A 24,765-nucleotide genomic window follows, 5' to 3' on the forward strand; every position below is an offset into this window, starting at 1 on the left:
ATTCAGAGTATAATGGCGAAATGATGTCCTTTTGGTAAAACAAAATGTTCACTGTCTGTTAGTGGACGGCCAGAAACGTTGATAACTGCTTTATCTGTATCACGGACATTAGTAATGGAAGTTTATTTTCCAATAAAGGTTGAAATGAAAAAAAAAGGTTGAAAAGGTTCCAATATTTTCCAAAATATTTCAATAAAGGTTAAAACTGGTCTGGGTAGTGGCCCTTCCCTTAATGCATAGCAGTATACATGTCCGTAAGGAGATGTGCTTTGCATTATAGGAGTTGCCTGGTGTTGCACTACCTTACCACAGTCCTGAAGATATTTTCAGGCGCAAACTTTGTTTGCTTACACTTGGATAAAGGATTAAACTAAATTTATTACATTAGTAATGGAACTAGAGAGGCTCACCAGCGAATCAAACTTATACTTTAACTTATCACAAGAAGCATTAAAAACCTTTAGGTATGAAGTCGATGATATGTGCAAAATAGTGATAAAAGTTTCAGCCACTAATACAGATTCAAAAGCGTTCTTGATATCAACAATTTCTCTATTTAAGAGGACAAGAGATTTTTTTGTTTCGTGTAGCTGATAATTTAAAGGTGACCTACTGGCCTTTAAATAAATCCAATGAGACACCTAAAAACTTCTTTTAATTTACAGCAGGTAGGAATAACCTGAACTATATTACAGCATTTTAGGAATATTATTCTGTTAATGTATTTAGCCTTCTTTACTAATATTTTACTGTATCTACCTTAAGGAAAGGAAATAAGTAAGGAAATACTGCGAGTAGACATATGAATTAAAATTATAATAACAGAATTAACTCACGTACAATATTATTTATTAGTAGAATTTTCGCCTGAGTATCACAGGCATCTTCAGTACATGTAAAAATGCTAATTAAACAATAACTGACAATTCCAAAAGTTACCACTTAAGTAGTTAATGTAAGATAACTAAAAAGGTCATTAAATTTCCTAACTTATTTAAAAAATAAAAAAATAGATAAATAATTATATATATATATATATATATATATATATAATACATATATATATAATACATATACAATTAAAAAAGTTAGGAGAGATTAGCTGATTTAAAAAGTACTATCTCCCACAAAGGAGATAGAAGTAGACCATCAGATCCGTTTAAGTTAGGAGAGTGAAGTAAAGTTTCGCATGTTTCTTTATAAAGCCATTCCATGAGGAACTGATTTTTGTGAAGGCCTCTTGTCTTGTTCCAATGAACTCTATGTCTAGTGTTAATGGCATGCTCTGCAAGTCCAGACTGTTCAGGTTCAAGGTATTGAATATAAGACTTGTGTTCTTCTAGCCGCTGTTTGTCCAAAATAAGATAACCTGCAAGAGCAAGGAATCTGGTAGACACCTGGATAACTGAGATGTGGAAGCTTGTCCTTTGGAGAAGTGAGAAAGGTAGAGATTTTTCTGATGGGTCCAAAGGCAACAAAAGTATTTGGTGGTTTTAAAACGTTTGCTATATTAGAAATTGCCAATAGTAGGAGAAATAGGATGGCCCATTGCCGTTCCTTTAATTTGTTGATATAACTTGTTTTTAAAGGAAAAATAACCAGAATGTATTACAAAATCAAATATTTTTAACAATATCTGAAGAAAATTCTTGTTGTAGTAATTCAATGCTATCAGATAAAGGAACATTAGTAAATAATGAAACAACATCTAAACTAATCATAATATTCATCAGATTCTCTGATGCTATCACCACCTACACTTGATCCAACTGCTATTATCATGTTCTCATCAAAACCTTTCTTTAAATCTCCTATAGAATATATTTTCAAATATATAGGCTGGATTGAAGCTGTTGCATTAGGAAACAAAGCACAAAATTTTTCTATTTCATCTATAAAAAGTGTTTAAGTTAGAACAAAATTAACCATTATTAAGAATTAATATGACCTCGACATGTCAGCGACAACCTTTGATATTTGATATTGACACCTCTGGATTAGAATAGTGATGAAACTAGCCTCCAGTAATATTCTGAGTAAGTAAGCTATTTGTATCATGAATGTTCCACTGTTACCTTCATTTTTTTTAATAACTATCCCGCTCAGATTTGAGACTTGAGAAACTACATTAAACATTCAAGTTCTCAACCTCGCTCACATCGAAGGTACCTCTGCACACACACACACACACACACACACACACACACACACACACACACACACACACACACACACACACACACACACACACACACACACACCTCTACTTGCATCCTCTCCTAACATCTCTAATTTCCCTGCTTAGGTACTTCAAATCTTTCATGGAATAAAACTTTCTCTATATACTAACTCTAAATGCAAAGTACAGTTCTTCATGATATATAAGTCCTTCAATCCATTAAATTAACTTCTTCTCAGCTTCCTCCTATCATATCACAATAAATGGAATCTTTACTCTCTTGCCCCCCCCCCCTTTTATTCTGTACTTTTTTAAAATCATCTGATACTCTCAGAATATCTAACTCTTTCATTTCCCCTCTTTGCATTTTAATGCATCACTAGCATCTTTATTCTTTGAATGGAAAACATGCACGGTGATATTTAGTGGAGAAAACACACATCTAAATATTATTATTATTATTATTATACAGGTATCTCCATGGAGTCAAAGGACTCATCATGGGTGACCCACACTAACCATTATTCACATGATACCTATCATACCTCTCCTTAAACTTATTCACCATTGGGACACTCACAATTACCTCTGGCAATCCATTCCACTCATTCATGACTCACCAAGTAAAGAACCTAGTCTGCATGCCCCTACTAACCAGACTCTTGTGCAACTTCCAGGGGGTGATCCCTTGTTCTTCCTCTTACTCCTCTTGTATTGAAAAATGTCTTTTGTATCAATTTTATAGAATCCCTTTAGTAACTTATAACTTTCTATCATGTTCCCTCTCCTCTGCCTCTTAACTAAACTCTGCAACCCATACACTTTCTAATTTATTCTCATAGGGAGCATTCCACAGACCTGTTGCCTGCTTGATAACTTGTTTCTGAATCCTCTCCACCACCTTTCTGATTTCCAAGAAACCTTGGTGACTAAATCTGTGCACAGCAGTCAAGATGTGGCATGACAGGTGCTGACCATTGCATTAAAATGTTATCATATGTAGGTAACTGAAAATTATATAATACAATTAATTAATAACTAAATTTATTCAGGTAATAAATTATCAAGCCAGTATTTTGCCTTGGCCATCAAGGCATCTTCATGGACACAAAGAAATACAAGTGAGCACATGCATTGAGACACACTAGTAGGAAAGCAAATAGATACGGTGGTCCTAACTCAATAGCTTCTATGATTGTGGTGATAGAATCTTGCTGAATGTCTCAAAATTACAGTTCTCCAGATTTGAGACAAAGTGAAGTAGCCCTATTTGTTCAGATTTGGCAAATGTTGTAATGCTGCAGTGAATTCTAGAAATAATTTCTCTGATATATATTTGCTCCTATATATGGAGGTTTTGTTCTACTGGATCCAGTGATTTGTATCCAATGGTATGGCATAGTCTGCTACTTCAGTGTAGGTAATGGATTTCATATCCCTTACCTACACCTTAGTATCACCTTAGCTTCCACTTTAGTATCACTACCTCTGGGTCTGGCTCCCACTGATGAGACCTCAATAAAGGTCGAAACCGGTCTGGGTAGTGGCCCTTCCCTTAATGCATAGCATTATACATGTCCACAAGGAGATGTGCTTTGCATTATGGGAGATGCTAAGACAAGTAGTGAGGAGAGCTTGGTCCACCTTTACCACAAGTTGCCTCAGTCCTGAAGATACTTCAGGCGCAAACTTTGTTTGCTTACACTCGGATAAAGGATTAAACTAAATTTATTATAGTCCAACCAAGTGGGAAAAAACTTCCAACATAATGGATGTAGTTCCTGTGTTCTTCTAGATCGATATTGCAGTTCTTCCTGCTTGTCCAAAATACAAAAATTTGCAAGAGGGAGGGGATCCTGTAGATCCCAGCAAAGTCGAAATGATGGATAGGGTATTTGGTGAGCAGATAAGAGTATCTATAAGATATATACCAAGCTAGGATGATACCATTCTGTATGAAGAAATGGATGTGTTAGATAGATGGAAAGAGTATTTTATTTATTATAGTATTTTGAGAAATTAATGAATGAAATAAATAGGGATACACAAAAGGATGGAGGATATCTGGTAATGGGGCCAATTCTTAACATAATAAGAATGGAAGTAGAGGAAGCACTGAGAAAGATGGAAAATGGAAAGGTAGTTGGACCTGATAACATCCCCATATTAAGTATGGAAATGTCTAGGTGAATTGGGCATGACTCTATTAATGGATGCCTTTAACAGAATCATTGAAACTGAGAAAATGCCAGAGGAATGGAGAGGGAATATACTGGTTCCAATATATAAGAACAAAGGTGATATCCAGTCTTGTAGCAACTACAGAGGAATTAAACTTATGAGTCACACTATGAAGATATGGAAAAGAGTAATTGCGAAAAAATTGTATTGCAAGACTTGATGTCAATTAGCAAAAAAGCAATTTGGGTTTATTCTCAGTTGGGGAACAATTGATGCCATCTTTGCTCTAAGACAGCTCATAGAAAGGTTTCAGGAAAGTGACACAGAACTTTTTCTGGTCTTCATTGATTTGGAAAAGGCCTTTCATAGAATCCCAAGAAAAGAGCTATGGAGGAGCATGTGGAATAAAATGATTCCAGAAAAGTATGTACAAGACATGCATGATGGGATGTGGAGCAGGAATCATTAATGCATTCCCTGTAAAAGTTCAGGTTCATCAAAGCTTTGAGCCCTTTCTTATTTGTCATGCTCTTGGATGTGTTGACAGAGATGGTAAGATTTGAATTACCTTGAAAAATGATGTTTGCTGATGATGTAGTGACTTGCACAAAGTAAGAGCAGAAATAAGAAGAAAGACTTTAACAGTGGAGGAAAGCTTTGGAAGACCGGGGTTTGAGTATCAGTAGAAATAAGACAAAGTGTTGTAATAAAGAGAAAATGTTATGTTAAACTTCCAGCAGGAAGTATAACATTGCAGGGTAAAAATGCCATAAGTGTCTAAGTTCACATACCTAGGATCATGTGTCCAGAGTGATGTATATTTGTCATGCTCTTGGATGTGTTGACAGAGATGGTAAGAACTGAATCATCCTGGACAATTATGTTTGCTGATGATGTTGTGATTTGAACAAAGCTGAGCAGGAAGCAGAAGAAAGACTAGAACAATGGAGGAAAGCTTTGGAAGACAATGGATCAGTAGAAATAAAACAGAGTACATGTGTTTGTAGTGAAGCAGCAGGAAGTAACATTGCAGGTTACAGGCATGCCACAAGTGTCTAGGTTCACATACCTAGGATCATGTGTCTGGAGTGATGGATACCTGGACTCAGAACTCAGTAGGAGGATCCAGTCAGGGTGGATAAACTGGAAAAAGGTTTCAGGTATCTTGTGTAATACAGAAGTGTCTAGTAAGTTAAAAGGAAAGATTTATAAAATGGTAGTAAGACCTGCACTGATGGTTAGCAGTGAGACCTAGCAGATGACCAAGAGATGGGAGAAGAAAATGGATGTAGCTAAAATGAGAATGCTGAGACTTGCAAGTGGTATAACATGGTTGGACAAAATCAAAAACTAACTGATCAGGGGAACAATGAAGGTAGCATTAGTATCTGGGAAAATTAAAGAATCAAGGCTGAGGTGGTTTGGTCATGTTATGCAGTGAGACAAAAGCTATGTTGAGAAGGAGAGTGCTGGAAATGAATCCATGAAGCAAAGAAGTCTCCAAGACATTGGACTAGAGGAGAAGAAAATGGCCTTGAACAGAGTGGAGGAGTTTGATCTTCTGCAGTGATCCTACTTCAGTGGGAATGAAGCTGAAGAAGAAGATAAGGGTATCTAACGTTCATATGGCTTGAAGAAAGTGTGTATATCATACCTTTTTAGAACATGTGAGATTTTTTCTGATGTTCCCCGAATGTAGGGAATGGCAATAAATTAATTTTGTGTTCTGAAATTTTGCAGAGAATTAGGTTTGGGAGAGGAGAACTCGCCCACAGCTGGGAAAACGTTTGGGTTAAAAATTGTCTGAGATGTGGTTGAGTTCTATGGAGAGACCAGAGTTGTCAGAGAAAATGATTCTCAATTGATATTTGCTAAAGTTTCAATGACATGATATTACTGAGGGATTGTGACATGATAGATGATGGATGTATCTTTCAGGGTGGGTAGAATTTCTATAGACTGAAAAGGATAAGGATCCATTGGGCAGTCAGGTGACCAGAGTGCCAAGGAAGGATAGGCAGTTATTTTTTTGCTTTTCAGTAATGAAACAGATCCATGAATGTTGGCTATTGAGATGCACCAAGAATATTTCCAACATGTCCAGGCATGTTGGAAATATTCCCAACATGGGTTTGAAAAAAGTCGAGTTTAGAGCTGTTTTCAAAGTGTTCCATGAAAAAATACACAAGGGGAGAATGAAGAGAGCAAGGGGGAACCCATATTAGCTGTGCCTTCAATCTGCTTTGTAGGCTTTTTCCTGCATGTAAAATAGCCAGAGTTCATAGTAAAAACTATAGCAAAACTGACCATAATATTAGATTTGACAAGCAAGATTTCAAGTGCACAGTTTTTCGTGTGGGAGGGAGTGTGATCTGTAACAGTTATGGCTGAGACTGAGAGCCTTGGCCATAACTTTGTCATAGTTAGTTCCAAGATTACCCAATCTACAAATAATGGTAGGAATAAAACAGGCATCTACAGTTTTTCCTCCCACTTTGCCAAAAAATATCCAGCTAGATGTGGCCAGCATTTTAAAATCTGTTAAGCCTCCAAAAAGGAATCTAACTGATGTAGAACTTAAAATGTCACACTTAAAAAGTTGCCAAAACCACAATCTCATAATACTAAAGCAGATAAGGGTAATGCTATGATAATATTTTATTGCTCTATATGTAATCAAAAAATGGGGATCCTACTCAGAGATCAGTCTACTCACCACTTAAGTGATGCTGATCCTACACAAAAACCAAAAAAGCACTTCAAAAATTATTAGACAAATTACATCTTGGCTTCCTGAACTATCAAAACACTTAAACCTTATAATGCTAGACAACCCAGAATTTATGAATTACCAAAAATACACAAAGAGAACACGCCCTTGAGACCTATAGTGGCCGGTATTGGTTATCCTACTTATAAAGTGGCCAAATACTTATTCCAAGAACTCTCTCATTGCAGGTCATGATATATCAAGTTTTGATATATCCTCACTGTTCACTAATGTACCCCTAAAAGAAACCTCAGACATCATTCAGAATCTCTTTTCCTGTAGCAGCAGCCTTATTCAGTTTTATCAAGAACTCTGGCTATTTTACATTGCAGGAAAAAGCCTGCAAGCCAATTGAAAGCACAGCTAATATGAGCTCCCACTTTCTGCCTCTCTCTCTCTCTTTACCCCACCTTACCAGTCTTTTCACGGAACACTTTGAAAACACAACTCTAAACTCTACCTTTCTCAAACCCACAATATGGCTACACTGTATGGATGATGTTCTTTGTTTGACTACATAGCTGAAATATGTTGGAAATGTTCTTAGCACACCTCAGCAGCCAATCCCAAAGAATTTCTTTCACCATTAAAAAGGAAAACAATAACTGCCCTTCCTTGACACTGTGGTCATCTGACTGCCCAATGGAGCATTTTCCTTTTCAAGTCTATAAAAAACCTACCCATATTGGAAAATTCATCCATCATCTATCACGTTACAACTCCTCCCAGTAACGTAGTGTCATCAAAACCTTAGTAGATCGAGTTAGAACCATTTGTTCTGACATCACTAGTCTCTCCATAGAACTCAACCACATCTGAGACATATTTTAACCACTGACTCTCTCCTTCATAAAAACAACAAATCTTTCCCCATCATAACCCTAACTCCCTACAAAATCTAGAATACAAAATATCCATTTCCATTCTCAAATCAGGGGCATCTCAAAAAAAATCTCATGTGTTCAAAAAAGAAATGATATACAGACCTTCAAGCCATACTCAAAATTTGCTGTATGTGTACATGTTAGATTACGTTAGATCCCAGGATGGTCAAGATTTGCTCCATCATCTTGACCATCCTGGGTTCTACAGATCCTCTGTACCTGCAAACCTTCATATTTTGGGCAAACAGAAAGAACGGCTAATATCTATATAGAGAAACTCAGAAACTACATCCATTTCATGCACTACCGCCACTGTGGAGCAGTAGACCATGCCATTCCATGGATATGAATCACCAGATCCAATGTAACAAAACCTTCCTTTTATATAGGAGCAAATATAAATCACAGAGATTATTTCTTGAATCTGGCATTGCATTGCAACATTCACCAAATTGAAACATTTTGCTGGCTCACTTTGCGTAAAATCTGGCAGACCATCAATCTTGAGACGTTCAGCAATATTCCATCACTTTACCAATAGAGGGTGCCAGTTAGAAGTAGAATTCTGCCTTTCATACTCAGTCTGTAGTTACCTTCCTACTACTGTGCATGCCATGTTTAGTTGTATTTCTTTGTGCCCATAAAGATGCCTTGGTTACTAAGACAAAATATTTGCCTAATCATTTATTTGGTAAATAAATTTGGTTAGTAATTTTTATCTTCAGATGTGTTTTTTCCACTAAACACCAACATGAGTGATAATCAATGTCCAAGCATCCATAACAGATTATGGAAAACACGATTTTGTCATATTCTCATCAAGCACATCTTTAATCATATAATTGCCATATAGTATTGTCTCCTTATTCTTTTCCCACTCTTCTTTTTCTTCTCACATCTGTTTACTTTCTTTCTCTTCCATGTAATTTTACTTGCAAAAGACATTTCTCCAATTGTTGGAGCTCACAATTCATGCTGTAAAAGATTCTGTGTAAGTGTACTGTTTCTAGCATTATGGCCACTTCAGCATTCTCCTTATCCCTCCACCTCTTTTGTATTATTTTTCTTCTGACTTGCTCATCATTTCAATTTTGATCTTTACTCACTTGAGTAACTACATTCTCTGCCATTCTTTGACACAGCCAATGTAACTACATTCTTTGACACAGCCAATACTTCTGGCACTTTCTTTTTTTGGGCACACTTTTGAACAATGGAAATCACTTGCTCCAATTACAAACCTCTCACATCTTCACTAATGACTACATTGTATGCATAACACACACACACACACACACACACACACACACACACACACACACACACACACACACACACACACACACACACACACACACACACACACACACACACAGAGTGCATACAACCAAATAGAAAGAAGAAAGTTAGTAATTTTTTTAATGGACTGTAGACTCTGTAGTTGCTGGGAAATACTGATAAGAACAGTGTGTTCAGTAGTGCAGAGATGCCAGAATTTTAACGAGGAATACTCCAAAGACTTGCCTCCACTGGGCTATTTTCTTTGGACTTCTTTATCTGATTTGTTTCTTTATAAGCATAATATAAAGTAAAAAAAAAAAGAAATGGATAAATCTAATCTTTAAAGGTACCTGTGGCATGACTATAAACAAATTATATGATAACCACAGTAATTAACTTTAATGAAATGAAAGTACAGATATTTCGCACTGAAAATAATAGTACATCATCAGTGTGTAGAAATGAGCAAATCAAAGGAACGGGAATACAAGATACATACAGCAGTCAGTGGTTTACCAATTAAAAACTGTTGCGTGTGCTAGAAATTAATATTATTATTATTATTATTATTATTATTATTAATATTTAATAATATTAATAAATAATATTATTAAAATATTATTAAAACTATTTTTGATGGTTACATAAGATAAGAATCTATCTCCCAAATGTTTGGGAGAGAGAGAGACAATTGTTCCGATTCAGATTTGGCGATGTAAAAGGGCTTCACAACTTTCTTTGAAATTTGGATAAAGATGAAAACTTTGGATCAAGTTTCTTATGAAAATTCCACCCATAAAAAGGGTGAGATTGTCATAATTGTTATATACAGTATCACAACACCTGTTAATCTAGAGATATTAATGGGTCAAACAAAATTAAAGTTCCCATGATGCATTGCAACAGTATTATAGTATATATATAATGCAGAGGATGACTAGAACAACAGACTGGCAAGAAGAGACAAAGTGGAATAACCTCACCTCTGCTGGTCTATAGTCATCTGAATCTCTTAAAGAGATGAAGAAAAAATACAAGAGGCTATTGGGAAGCAAAGGAATCCTAACTGTATTTCTGGTAAGAGGTATAATATTATGAATGTTGAAAGTTAAATCCATGAAACTAGTTTTATTCAGATTATTGTTATGCTCGATAATTAATCAAAACTACACTATACACTGAAAAAAGAGCAAAAAAAAAAAGGCTTTGACTTGTAATAAAAATAATTAAAAGAAAGGATAATGTCTTATCCTTCAATACCACACAGAAACATTTTGGCTTTTTTCTTAATTGCTTGTGATTGACACTTCAATCAAGCTTTCACTTACAGAAACTGCATCTTTTATATATGAACTAGCATGGTATATTTAGAGTTGCATTCAGGTAGTTTCTACCTATCTCTGATGCAGACCAACAGTTCAAGAGCAGTCAGACCAGTGAAATCAAAATCAAAAGATAATAAAAGGCAAACATATGGGCAGAGTATCTTACACACACACACTAGCCTCTGTAGCTCAGTCAGTATAGACAAAGCCTTTTGGTCGGAAAGACCTGGGTTTAATTCTCATCAGTTATATGAAGAACTTTTTTCTGGTCTCTTTCGACAAAAAGTGAGTTAGCCGGTCTATATATGGAGGTAGGGTTTATTTTTTCACCTGGAAACTCGAGTTTTTTTGTCCCCTAGAACAGGCCAACTGGCCCCATGAACACACACATGTACAGACATAGGACACACTGGGAGGCATAAGACCAACCACCCTATCCTTGGGTTACGATTGCAGTTACAAGAATACTTACCTTGACACTGTAAAGGTAGAAAAGAGGAGGATTAAGTAAAGTAATATATATAAATATCAACCCCACACACAAGCTCTCAAGGCCTGTAACATAATTGTACCAAGCGACAGGCATGAAGAATGAGATGATTAGAGAAAAGAAAATAATCCATTAATATGGCTGGTTGGCCAAGTGGTTAGCTTACCAGCTCTCCAGCCAAAAGGCTGCATGTTCGAATCCCGCCATGAGCATAGATTTGAATAGTGAAAGTGGTCAGTAGATGGCATTAGTGTAGATGATGATGATGGTATTCTTGTAGATAAACTTATACATTGGTAATACATAACTGTCAGATTTTAGGGAAAGACAACTTATACTGGAATATTAATTAAAAACTTTAATTAATATTTCCTATATTTCGGTAATGTTACATTACCATCTTCAGGGATCACAAAATAATGATATGTGCATGCAGGCACTAACACTAAGCAAATATGGCTGAAGAACACAACTGAAGTCAGTCCTATAGTCCTAAGGGTGCCCCCTAGTGGGCTAAATTAGGTTGTCTTGGCTGTTGGGCTGATGTTCTTAGACTGTCCCATATTTGGGACAGTCTCATGCATCCAAATTTGTTGAGGTTTGGGGAGTTTTTTTAGAGTTGAGACTTATTCCAGGAATAATTTCTCATACTTGCGAACTTGTGATCAATTCTAGGGAGGGCGCTAGCGGGCCAAGCGGTACGGATGCGATTTGAAGAGCTCCTGATTCAGATAAGTTTTACTAGGAATAATTAAGTATATATGCATAAATGTTAAGTAAGAGTGGCTGTAAACGTTGTACGCTACCGATATTATTAGTGTGGGGTTTTTTCTTGCCTAAACTAAATACGAAATCGTTATTATTAGACCTAGTAACCTGCAGAAAAAAAAAAAAAAATGGCGGCGGCATTGTCATTCCATGATTTTAATTTAGATTTCAGTCGTTTCGTTAAGTGTGAGGTCTGTTATATGTATTCCTTCGATTACATAAATGATTTGTGGATGTTTAGTGCGGATGGAAGAAGGGTGAGTGCGAAGTGTGACCTGAACGAGGAATTGATGAATGCGAATATGAAATTTATGACAGAAAGTTCTAGTACCGATTGTGTCGTGAGTGCACGTTTGAAAGAGGATGGTGAGAAAGAGAGGCGAAAAAATGTTAAAAAATCAGGAAAAAAGAAAAAGAGCGATTTGACAACCATAACGGATGTTAAAAGGGACAAAAGTGAGGCGGAAAGAAACGAAGTTGAGAGAACGAATGAAAGTAGAAATGGCATGATGCAGAAATCGCAAGTAAAAAAAATCGAAAGAATGAATGATAGCGAAAAAAGAATGAATGATGGCGAAAGTTGGACGCATGTTGGAACGAAAGTAGTGAACCAAAGAAAGATGAATGACAGTAAAAGTGAGAAGAATGATAGCGAAAGTTGGACGCGTGTTAGTTCGAAAGTACGGAAACAACGAAAGATAAATGAGAGTGAAAGTGAGAAGAATGATAGTGAAAGTTGGACGTATGTTGGACCGAAAGTACAGAAACAAAGAAGGATGAATGAGAGGGAAAGTGAGAAGAGGTGGTCGAGAGTTAGAAAGTTAGAAAGATTTAATGATAGAGAGAATGTGTCGTGAGGTTCAGAAGGTGAATTGGATTGGATGAAGCAAGAAATGAAATGGATGCGGAATGAAATTAAGAGAATTCAGGTCAAAACTATTAAAATAAATCATGGTGGCATGAAAGAGTTAATGAAAGATGAGCGAGTGGCGTTGTATGGCGACTCCATTATTAAAGGTGTGCTAGAGGATAAAATGCACAAGGTATGTTTTCCAGGCGGTAAAATGAGTAGAGTGATTGAGGCATTAAATATGAGGCGGGAACGAGCAAAAGAGTTATTTGTATTAATTGGTACAAATGATTTGAGAGAGAACAAAGAGCATGTCAAAATGAATGTCAGAAGACTGCTTGGAAAGATAAAAGAGAATAGTGTGACAGGAAGGGTAGTCAGCGTGTTGCCTAGGTATGATTGTGGTGAAATGAGGTGGAGAGCAAGGATTATGAATGATATTCTGGCTGAAATGTGTGAGGAGATGGGAGTACAGTTTGTTAATGTGTGGAATGAGTTTGAGGGACGAAGTGAGCTGTATGGGAGCGATGGACTGCATTTGAGTGGTTATGGTGTGAGTCGCTTGGAGAGACTGCTGCTGGAAAGTAGAGAAGTGAATACAGAGAATGAATCAGATCGAGAGGGGAGTGATGTGGAAGAGCAGGAGAGTAAGACAGGAGAGATTGAAGAAGTGGAAATGAATGGGGAAATGAGTGGTATGAGTATAGAAAATGAGAGAATGGGTGTGCAAGAGGAGCAGGGAAACGGGGAGGCTCAGGGTGGACAGGGATACACAGCGTGAGAAAGGTGGATGCTCCAAGAGGAGGTGAGAACATGTGTAGGCAGGAAAGTAATGGGATGATCAGGGATCAAAAGGAAACAGATGGAATTGCAAAGGGTTCTAAAATGAAGAAGCAGAAAGGGAAACGGCCCCAGTCCAGCATGGAGAGATCACATCGAGTGAGTGGTATCAGTGGAACTAGCTGTAGATCCAGAAATGAGCTGTTGTGTTTGTATACCAATGCTAGAAGTATAAGAAACAAGGCGGATGAAATGGTTGCACTAATTGCATCTGTGCACCCAGAGATTGTCGGAATAAGTGAGACATGGTTAGATGAGGACGACATCCCGACAGGAATAGAGATGGAAAGGTATGATGTGTTTCGGGAGGATAGAAGGGGTAAAAAGGGAGGGGGAGTGCTGTTGATGATAGAGAAAGAGTTATGTCCATACAAGGTAGAGATGCAAGAGGGAAATGGGGCCCGTGGTTTTGAGGCAGTATGGTGTGAGATAGAGGTGAATAGAATCAAATACTTGGTGGGATGTTGTTATAGACCTGGTAATGTGGATGGTGGTGATAGTGAAATGTATAGTCAAATAAGCCAAGCAAATAAGAAAAGGGTGATCATTATGGGTGATTTTAATTATGGCAATATAGACTGGAATGATGAGATAGCAACTGGAAGTAAAGAAAATGAGTTTTTTTGAGTTTTTGAGGGATAACTGCCTCAGACGGTATGTAACAGAGGGCTCACGAGGATTAAGGGTCTTAGATTTGGTCATCTCATGTAATTGTAAATGAGGTGTCAAATCATCCACCAGTTGGTGAAAGTGACCATGAGGTGATTACCTGGGTGGTTGCCAGCAGTGCAAGGGTATATGTGGAACTACAAGGGGGGTGATTATGAAGAGCTCAGGAGACAGCGTGCAGGTATAGCATGGAATGAGGAGTTAGCTGGAAAAGAGATCAATGCAGCTTGGGGTGTGAGATGGATGAATAAAGATATTCAGCATGCAATACAGAGGAAAAGGGCATTGTGGAGGCAGCATAAGAGAAGTGGAAGTAACCAATTTCATGAGGTCTACAAAGACCAGGCAAGGCGGGTGACTTGGTTGGTGAGAGTAGCTAAAGAGAGGTATGAACAGCAGTTAGCTAATGAAGCTAAAAAGAATCCTAGGGAGTTCTTTCGATATGTAGCCAGCAAAAGAAAGAATGATTACGGAAGGATGACATTGATTGGAGGAAATGGTATAAAGACAGCTGTTGCAGAATATGTGGTGGAGATACTTAATGAGCAGTTCATAAAAATCTTTCAATCTTGTGAATGTGACTTCATGGAGAGATTAAGGGCAGTTGATGATGGGGAGGAGAGACTGACTGTAAGTGAGCAAGAGGTGTTTGGGGAGTTGAGTAAACTAGATGTAAATAAGGCTGTGGGACTTGATAATATATCACCGCGTATTCTGAAGGAATGTGCCAGAGAGTTGACACCTGCCGTGACATATTTTTTTAATACGAGTCTTGCACTTGGTCAAGTCCCTAAAGAGTGGAAGGAGGGCAAGATTGTGCCACTTCATAAAGGAGGTGATCGAACTCAAGCATCAAACTATAGGCCTATCTGTGTGTCAGGTGTTGTGGTTAAGTTGTTGGAGAAGCTTGTGTGAACTAGGATCCAGAGTTGGGTTGACAACAATGGTATAATCTTTGATGGACAGCATGGATTTGCTAAAGGAGGTGTCAATGAGGTCATGTTTTAGTAATCTACTTATTTATTACAATAAAGTGACTGCTTCCTTGGACAGAGGAGAAGGATACAGTAATATACTTGGATTTTGCAAAAGCTTTTGATAGAGTATCTCATGATAAGTTGACAGTCAAACTAGAGCAGATGGGGTTGGATATTAGATTAGTGCATTGCATTGGAGACTGGCTATCTGATAGGTATCAACAAGTTGTGTATGGGGGTGCAATATCCAGGAAAAGGAAAGTCACTAGTGGAGTGCCTCAGGGATCTGTTTTAGGGCCATTACTATTTAACTTGTATATTAATGATATTGGCGAAGATTTGGATGGAGATGTTCAGTTGTTTGCAGATGATGCAAAGTTGGGACGAACCATAAAGAGTAGTGAAGATGTTGTGGCCTTGCAAGAAGACTTGAATAAATTGAGTGATTGGGCAAGCAAATGGGGATGTGAGTTCAATGTTGCAAAATGTAAGGTTTTAAAATTTGGAAAACAAAGATGGGATGCAGAATTTATGCTTGGTGAGAATATATTGTTGGAAGTAGAGGAAATAAGAGATCTGGGGGTGATAGTGGATAAGAATCTAAAATTTAGGGGACACATTGCCAAAATTGTGAAAACAACACAAAGACTTCTGGGAATGATGCGGAGGACACTGACGTGTAGAAGTAGGGAGATTCTTGTTCCATTGTATAAGGCTTTGATTAGGCCACACATGGACTATTGTGTCCAGATTTGGTCACCTGGTGTTCAGAAGGATGAAGAGATGTTGGAAAGGGTCCAAAGGCGACTGATTAAGGTAGTTTCTGACCTCTGGAATTTCGAGTATGAGGAATGATTGAAAAGATGTAATTTACAGAGTCTAGTGGAGAGAAGGAAGAGGGGAGATATGATAGAGACCTACAAGTTGATAAGGGGTTGTTATAGGATCAATGGTGGAGAAGTTCTACAGAGAATAGTGGGAGATCAGGGGGAGAACCAGAGGTCATCCCTGGAAACTGTATAAAGAGGGTGTGAGTAGGGGAGTGAGAGGCAGATTTTTTTCGTGGAGAGTTGTGAGTGATTGGAATGCCTTGCCTGAGTGTGTGGTGTCTGCAAGGAGTTTGAATGTGTTTAAGACATGGTATGATGAGATGTGTGTGAGATAAAAGGACCTCCTACATGAGTCTTTGACTCCATGAGGTCTTGTTTAATAATAATAATAATAATAATATTTATACTTGCTGCGGTGTAGTAAAGTGGCTTTCTTCTAGCATGTTTTGTGGCAGGTGTCCAAAGCATGGTCATGGTCAGCAAGTTCTGTGTGGCTGTATTGGTGGAACCAGATATAGTCCTTATGTTCAGATATCCTGATATTATCTGTCCTGCCTGTTTGGCCTTAGTAGGACAGTTTGCAACTACAAGGCTGGTATACTCCAGGTAGGTCTAGGGAAAGTGGCTGGTCTTTGGTGGAGAGGCTAATTTTTTATATGGTTTGTAACAAGTTGTCAGGTCATATTTTTTTAGGATTTTTGTTAGCTTTTCAGAAGTACCCCGGTTATAAGGAATGGTGACAGATTTAGAGTAATTTCTGTTATGAAGGGGGAGTGTGGTTAATTGGTTTTAATATTTTTTTGGGGGTCAGCCTGTGTAGCTCACTGGATGTGGCGTTTGCATACCACGGCGCTTGGCCGCATGAAGGAAGACTTGGTTTCGAGTCTAGTCGTGACTAGAGGAAATTTTTCTAAGCCTTTTTTCGACCGGTTCCCGAGTTAGTCGATCTCTGGCACGGGCAAGCAGGTTTTTCCTCCCGGAAACTCGTGTTTTTCGTCCTGTAAACTCAAGAAAATCGACCGTAGAACCCACATTATTTCAGACATTAAATATATTGTGTTAGGGTTAGTGACCACGAGATGGCGGCACATTTGAACCATCTCTCTTCACTGCATACCGCTTAATTAGTGATAGCCTTGGGCCATCTATCTCTGATTGGTGCCAGTGGAGATTGAACTGCCCACTCAGTCTCCAAATGTTAGATAGGGCTAAATGGCCTCGCCTACTCCTGTATACGGGAATAAAAAGGCGTCAGCTGATTTTTTTTTTTTTTTTTAATTTTTTTGGGGTTGTAGCTATTGGCTATGAAGGTGTTAAGAATATGGTTAAGTTCAGTAGTTAGGGCATTATTATCTGAACAGTTATAATACCATTTGTTGGGAGGGGGGTTAATTAAAGTTTTTAATTAATATTCTAGTATATGTTGTCTTTCCCTAAAATATGACACTGATGATGGTAGTTGCAGATTCTGTAATTGGTGGATTGAGTGGTGGAGACAGAGAGCTGTGGAGTGGGTGCCCTTCCTTGACGATTCTTTGGACTCCTTGGAGGTGTCACGTAATAATAATAATAATATGCTTCTTGAAGAGTTGGAGGTTGTATGTGGAAGACTTTCAAAGGACAAAAAAGTATAAGGAATAAAGGAAGAGAATGAGAAATATGTTCAGTGAATATAGAGCTGATCAGTATGGGAATGTTGACCAGCAGCTGCTCTTGTTCACACATGATTAGAGGGAAGTGGAGGAATGCTAGTGGTAGCCAGTTTAAATGAGCAGCATCCATGGAAACACCTATAGAAATGATAATGCAGAAAGAGGGGGGGGGTAGGTCATCTATTAAGCAAATAACTCTCTTTCAGACAAGTCAAGCCTTCTGAGCAAGGTTTTGGTATACAGTCAACCCTCCTATAACGCGATTAATTCGTACCGTGTTATATGGAAATCGTGTTATAAGAAACTCAGATTTAACGTGCAAACCAGGTTAATTCGTGCCGCGTTATATGGAAACTGCGCTATAAGAAACTCAGAATTAGTACGAATCAGATTGATTCGTACCGTGTTATATGGGAACCACCCTTTAAACGATTTAAAATTTGGATTTTGTCCTCAAGAGATATAAACTTTCTTTTTAACTGTTTTCTTGTTTCTTTTGTGTCTGACATTATACAAACCTGGGGTTAACAATTATTTTATTATTATTATATTACAACAAATAAAAAATATTACCTACAGTATTGTGTAATGTTGTCCAATTACGATAACACAAATTAAGCGAGCAAAAGGCACTTTATTGAACACTAATCGTGATATGTATGTCTGCACGGATTTACAGACAGTTTCCTACTAAGTTGCACTTAAAATTGATGACAAAGTGGGTGGTTGCAACAGCGAAAGTTCGGCAGCGCTATTGGATAAAAAAATTCACGCAAATATGCAACAGCCAATCATGCGGTCTATTTTAAGCATTAAAACAGAGCACTGTGAACAATCTCGCATCGTTACTTCGCTTATAAGGGAATTCCCTGATAACTGAAATTGGAAAATGGTGATGTACCTTCATCAAAAAGAAGGGAATTCCCCGTTAATTTCAACTGTAAAAATTTAACACACAGATAAATTCATGCTATAGAGAATCTTCTTAAACCAATTAAGTTGATGGAATGTTGTTGAACGGAAACCGCGTTATAGGAGGGCTGTCGCAATTTTGGCTCCGCGTTATATGGAAACCGTGTTATAAGAGTACCGCATTATAGGAGGGTTGACTGTACCATCCCTGATGTGAGAATAGTATTCTAAGGTTGGGTAGATTTGGGATTTATAAAATGTTAAGAGTAATATGTCTTTTAAGTAGTGTATTACCAAGACATATCATGAAAAAATAAATGTTCTATTTTCATGCTCTTGTTCGCTTTTTTCAAAACTTTCAAAAGGCAGATATTGTTTGCTATTTGGCTCTGAAATAACAGTGGATTTATTTAGTTTTTCTTTTGATAACTTGTAAAAACTGTGCTATTATGAGCTCAAAATTAAATTAATTATAGTTTTGAGTTCATGATAATTTTATACAGTAATCATTCCCTGACTGGTGATCTATTGTTCTTGATTGTTAGTATTGTTCTAAAATGTAAATTAATGTTACTAATAACTAACTATACTATGATGTCTTTTTTTGAGTGCAACATGTTTAACCCTTTCTATCTTCTGTTCTAACAGGGCACTGATGGCATACCTGGGCTTCCGGTAACTATCCAGACTGCAGTCATCTGGTGATATTGTGGCATTGTGTCATATTAATGAAACATAAGAGTTGACATCTCTCTATCTCTCTCTGTCTCTCACACTCTCTCTTTCTTTGCTTGCTTTGCTCCTGATTTCTTTTTATTTATTTACTTTTTTTTTACAATTGCATGATTGCTAACAGCTTTTGATATGCGTGTGTGTGCACATATATTATGGATGTATATTTTATTTTGCTTTATTGCTTTTCATTTTGTATGGCTGCTGCGCTGGTGAAGTTGGGTGATGTGGTAGCAAGCTGTGGTGTGATGATTTGAGTATTTATCAACAGTTGGTTGTTAAGGACTGTTAATAATGATTGTAGAAACTAATTCCTAGTTAGATTTGATATGTAGTAGTAATTATCTAATTTCTTATAGCTTGAAGCACATTTCAGTCAGTAACATTTATAATTTCAGGGACCAAAGGGAGAGAAAGGAGATATTGGACCATTAGTAAGTCAGGTTTAAAAATTTATGAACTTTTTATTGATTTAGTTTTCTGTTTTTTAATTTTGTACTGAGCTAACTACCCAGATATTTTAGGATATTAACCATTATTTTTATATGGGCATTCAATTCCATTCATTACTGGCATCCAATTCCATTCATTACTGGCATCAATAGGGAAATTATGAGAACCATGTTGCTGATGTTACAGAGATGCATATCAACAGTGACATAGATGAACAGGAGGTGTTCAGCACATTCACATTAAAAAAATATGAATGCGAACACAGCAGTGGGACACGATGGCATATCAGCCTGTCTACTACATCAATGTGCAAGAGATTTGGTATTGCCACTGATGAAGTTGTTCAATCTAGGTTTCAGCTCTGCAGGTTTCTAAGTGAGTGGAAAGTGGATAAGATAGTATCATTGCATAAAGGTATTTACAAAACAGAGGTAGCAAACTACAGACCAATTAATATATCAGGAGTGGTCATTAAAGTATTGGAAGAGTTAATGAAAAGTAAAATACAACAGTGGGGAGATAGGGATGTGATACTCTATAGCGGGCAGCATGGCTTTGTAAAAGGTAGGTCCTGTCTTATTAACTTATTCACATTTTATAGTAAAGTGACAGCAGAATTGGATAAAGGTAATGACTATGCCATGATTCTTCTCGACTTTGCCAAGTCATTTGAGAGAATAATGGAAAACTATTACTAAAACTGGGAATGGATATGAGGCTGGTAGCATGGATAGGGGACTGGTTGATGGACAGACACCAGAGAGTAGTATATAGTGGATTGGAGTCTAGATGAATGATGGTGACTAGTGGATTACCTCAAGGTTCTGTACTAGTGCCACTACTCTTTAATTTGTATATCAATGACATAGGGAAAAATTTAACAGGGGGTATTCAGTTGTTTGTTGATGATGCAAAACTGGGGAAAGCAATAGTTGATAAAGGTAATGGAGAAAGTAGTGAAGGACTGTATACAGCATTGGGCAGATGAGGGTAATGTTATCTGTGAGAGTCAACATGGATTTGTGAAGGGGCACTCTTGTTTTAGCAATATGCTAGTCTTTTATGATAAAGTTACAAGAGCATTAGATGAGGGAAAGGCATTTTCTTAGACTGAGCGAAGGCATTTGACAGGGTGCCACATGATAAGCTGATATTTAAGTTGCAGCACATGGGTCTGGATGCCAGATTGGTCAACTGGATTCAGGATTGGCTGTCCGATAGGTATCAGAGAGTTGTGTATGGTGGGGCAGTTTCAAGGAAGCAGAGGGTTACAAGTGGGGTCCCACAGGGATCAGTACTGGGACCTATATTGTTTAACCTTTATATCAATGACATTGTCATGGATTGCAAGGGGATATTCAGTTGTTTGCGGATGATGCGAAGCTGGAAGGATTATTAGTAATAGTGCAGATGCGGCAGTCCTGCAAGAGGATTTGAATAAGCTAGATAGATGGGAAAATGAATAGGGGTGCCTGTTTAATGCAGCAAAATGTAAGGTCTTGAGGTTTGGGAAACATCGATGGGACACTGCATACTCTATGGGAGAAGTTATACTGGAGGAAGTATGGGAGACAAGAGATCTGGGGTTGATGATTGATAGATACCTGGAATTCAAGGGACATATTGCAAAGGTGGTGAAGGTAACACAGAGGATTGCTGCAATAATGAGAAGGACGCTGACCTGCAGAGATAAAACAGTTATCATTCCATTGTATAAGACTCTGATCAGACCACACTTGGACTATTGTTCTCAGATTTGGTCCCCAGGATTTGAAGGGGATAAATAACTGTGGAAAAGGTACAAAGGTGGATAACAAAGATGGTTTCAGGACTGTACAATTTTGGTTATGAGGATCGGTTGAGGGAATGTGGACTGCAGAGTTTGGTGGATAGAAGAAGGAGAGGTGGTTACAGGGTTGACACTGGGGAGTTCTTTCGCTTGGTTGAACAGTGTGAAGGAGTGATGACAAGAGGCCATCCCTGAAAGTTACGACAGGAAACTGTGAGCAAGAGGGCGAGGAGTGGTTTCTTTGCATGAAGGGTGGTTGAACCATGGAATGCATTGCCTTATGGAGTGGTGAGAGTGAGAATGATCAATGAGTTTAAGGAGTGGTATGATAGACTTTGTGTTTCTTAGGGGGGACCTCCCCTCGATGAGTCTTGATAGACTTTGTGTTTCTTAGGAAGGACATCCCACAATGAGTCTTTTGACTCCATGGAGGCCTGAATAATAATAATAAGGTAGATATCCTGCAGGATGATTTAAATAAATTGGCATTGTGGGCAAAGGATAATGATTATCAATTGAATGTTGCAAAATGTAAGGTTGTGGCACTTCAGGTTGAAAAGGTTGCATATGATGTATCATCAGGGGTGAATATTCAGGGTGTGCTAGGTGTGTGGTGCTCATCCACCAAATAGCACTACCACCGATATTATATTTTTGCATTTATTCCTGTTAAAGACTCTTCCGATTGTTTCCAGACTTCGCGTGATTCCCAAAAGTAAACATAGTATACTAATGCTTCATGAAGAGGACGCTTTATGATGCATAAACATTGCATCACATTCGCATTAATACTCCAGGTGTTTGTTCAAAATACATACACCTTTGAGCCCTTTGAAAAAATGTATAGATGGTGTGGCAGGCCAAATTCTTAGCATTCAGTAGTTTTAACTGCTCAGAAGGCGAGGCAGGATGAGCTCTGAAACAACAGCACCTAGAGGCTCTGATTGGTTATTGTGTCAACCAATCCAATTGAATGTTGTCATTTGTCATGAGTTGCTGTTTTTGTTTTCTGAGTTTCATCTGTTTTGCATGTGAACAGATGAAACTCAGATGTGAAGTGTGAACTGACATGGCAAGCAAGTTTTTATGTATAATATAGACAAGTTTTTAATATATAATTTTCGAAAAATTTATAACTTTTTTGCTCATATTTACAATGGGAAATAGTATTGTAGTCAAAGAAGGTAAGCCTCGTCTTCCTCTTCCAAATTTTATACCTTTGAGTAATTCAATTATACCAACCAAATATAGCATTTTCCTTCATTATTGTTTTCTAATATACATCATCATCATCATCATCATCAAATTCCTGCCATGTACCATCAAGGGGTGTACACAGTGGTGTGTCGGTAAATTTTTAACAACCGGCTCGCTTTATGAAAAATTTGATTCTTCACAAAGTTCTATTGTATCTTCAGATGTCTTTGTTTCTGCTTCTTCAAATTTTGTCCTTTTAATGTTTAAGAAGTTTCATTCTATTTCATTTTTTCAACTAACAGCTATCCGCTTTTTCGACCGTAAAACTCTAACCCTGATTAAAATTAGTTTAATTATTAAAAAAAAAAAAAAAACGAAATAAAAACATATTAAAGATAATTTTCCTATATTACCTACAACTTACCTATTATCAAATGAAATCCTGAACAAAAAAAATTTAACACTAATATTACCACTCGTAGTTGATCAAATGACCAGAGACTGTAGCTGTCGCAACGAATTTTTGTATTTATCGATAGTGCAACAATGTTGCATTTCCAAGAACTTAATGTTGCAAGTTCTTGGAAATTCGCCGAAAAAGAAGGCATTATTGTTTATTCAAATACCCAGTTCGGGAGTTTTGATAACGTGTTTGTGTTTTAATGAATACAGACATTGTTTAGTAAACAAAATCGTTTCCAAATTCCCGTTCATAAATTGAGTTTGTGTTTTGTGAATTCTCCTTTGTGCATTTAATTTTGATAATAATAATAATATATGTAAGTGTTTATTATACAATTTCAAAATATTTACGAGAAAAAGTAATGCCTTCAACAATCTCCCGGTTACAACAGCAACCGGGAGATTGTTGCTGGGCACCGGCGACAAGCTTCCTCAGCTATCCAGGCTTAGGTGAAAGTAAAGGGGGAACTCATCATTGACCTACGAAAAAGGTGGGGTCAGAGTGCCCCTGTAGAAAAGAGAAAGAAGGGAAGGGAAGTGACAGTGAGGTTGAGGTGGGGAAATAAGGGGGGATGGGAAAGGGGAAAAGGAGAGGAGAAGGAATAGGATGGGAAGGGCAGGTGTGTGTGTGGGGGGGGGGGAAGTAGGAAAAGGAAGTGTAGGCCTCAGCTCATATTTCACATCTTTCTAGCTCCACGCTATCAGATGATAACTTTTCACCCTCGCCCTCGAGCGCCCCTGGCTCACAAGATCGAAAAGACCACGGAGGCAGCCGGTGCCCAGGTGACCCGCCCTTTCAGGGCAGCCCGCCTCGAGTAGGCCTGCGCTGCCTGGGTTTTTCCTCCAAACTACCCCCATGGGAGACCAGGGAACGAAACAGACCTCAGGGGGGATGCAGAGACCAAGGAAATGACTAGAAGTGGAGCTGTTGCTGCAGATGGAGATCTTAAAGCAGCAGCAGGCAGAACTTGTTGGTGTTGTGTCTGATATTGCACAGGATTGGAGGTGAACACCACTTGATCTTAAATGTGGTGTCACCCAGAGCCTCCCTTTCGAGATGTAAAAACCTCCTTAAGGAACCGTAGAACATGTAGAGAACAATCCGAAAGAGATCCAACAGATTGGGAGGATTAGTAGGATTAGAAAATCTCTTTCTTACCTTCCAGATGTGGTATTTGAGCTCATTAATAATAAATACCACTAACTTCTGCTTGTTGTTGGCTGAGGGAGCGAACTGCAGGAAGATGACTTGCTCCTGCAGTAGGAGGGGGATGCAGAGCTCAACGCTTAGCCTCCTCCAGATGTAGATGGAAATGGGACACCTGTAGAAGGCATGCATCACGGTGTCCAGGCTTCCGCAGAAGTCACAAAAGGGATTCCGGGTGGTGTGGAACCACCAGATGTTGGTGTTGACTGGAAGGTGTCCGTATGCAATCCTCCATGCCAGGTCCTTTCTCGACGGGTAGCCTCGATGTTTGGAGAGGTGGCTGAAGAGGATCTCGTTGTTGTTGATCCCCAGATCCG

The 24,765-nt window shown here is 38.1% G+C and overlaps 1 protein-coding gene across 10 annotated transcripts in view; it reads left to right on the plus strand.

Annotated features, from left to right (window-relative positions):
- Nucleotides 1-24,765, plus strand: part of LOC150099238 (uncharacterized) — an 825,097-nt gene that overhangs the window by 705,230 nt on the left and 95,102 nt on the right. For 8 of the 10 annotated variants that reach the window (XM_090403353.1, XM_090403348.1, XM_090403355.1 and 5 more), the window contains 2 exons: nucleotides 19,257-19,283; nucleotides 19,739-19,774. In XM_090403353.1, coding sequence (XP_090259479.1) covers nucleotides 19,257-19,283; nucleotides 19,739-19,774 — 63 coding nt within the window. The remainder of the gene's footprint in view (nucleotides 1-19,256; nucleotides 19,284-19,738; nucleotides 19,775-24,765) is intronic. The other 2 variants (XM_090403349.1, XM_090403357.1) reach the window with 1 other exon arrangement.

The sequence above is a fragment of the Typopeltis vanoorti genome, chromosome 14, assembly GCF_054136105.1.
Source record: "Typopeltis vanoorti isolate ZY-2024b chromosome 14, IOZ_Tvanoo_1.0, whole genome shotgun sequence".
Taxonomy (NCBI): Eukaryota; Metazoa; Arthropoda; class Arachnida; order Uropygi; family Thelyphonidae; genus Typopeltis; species Typopeltis vanoorti.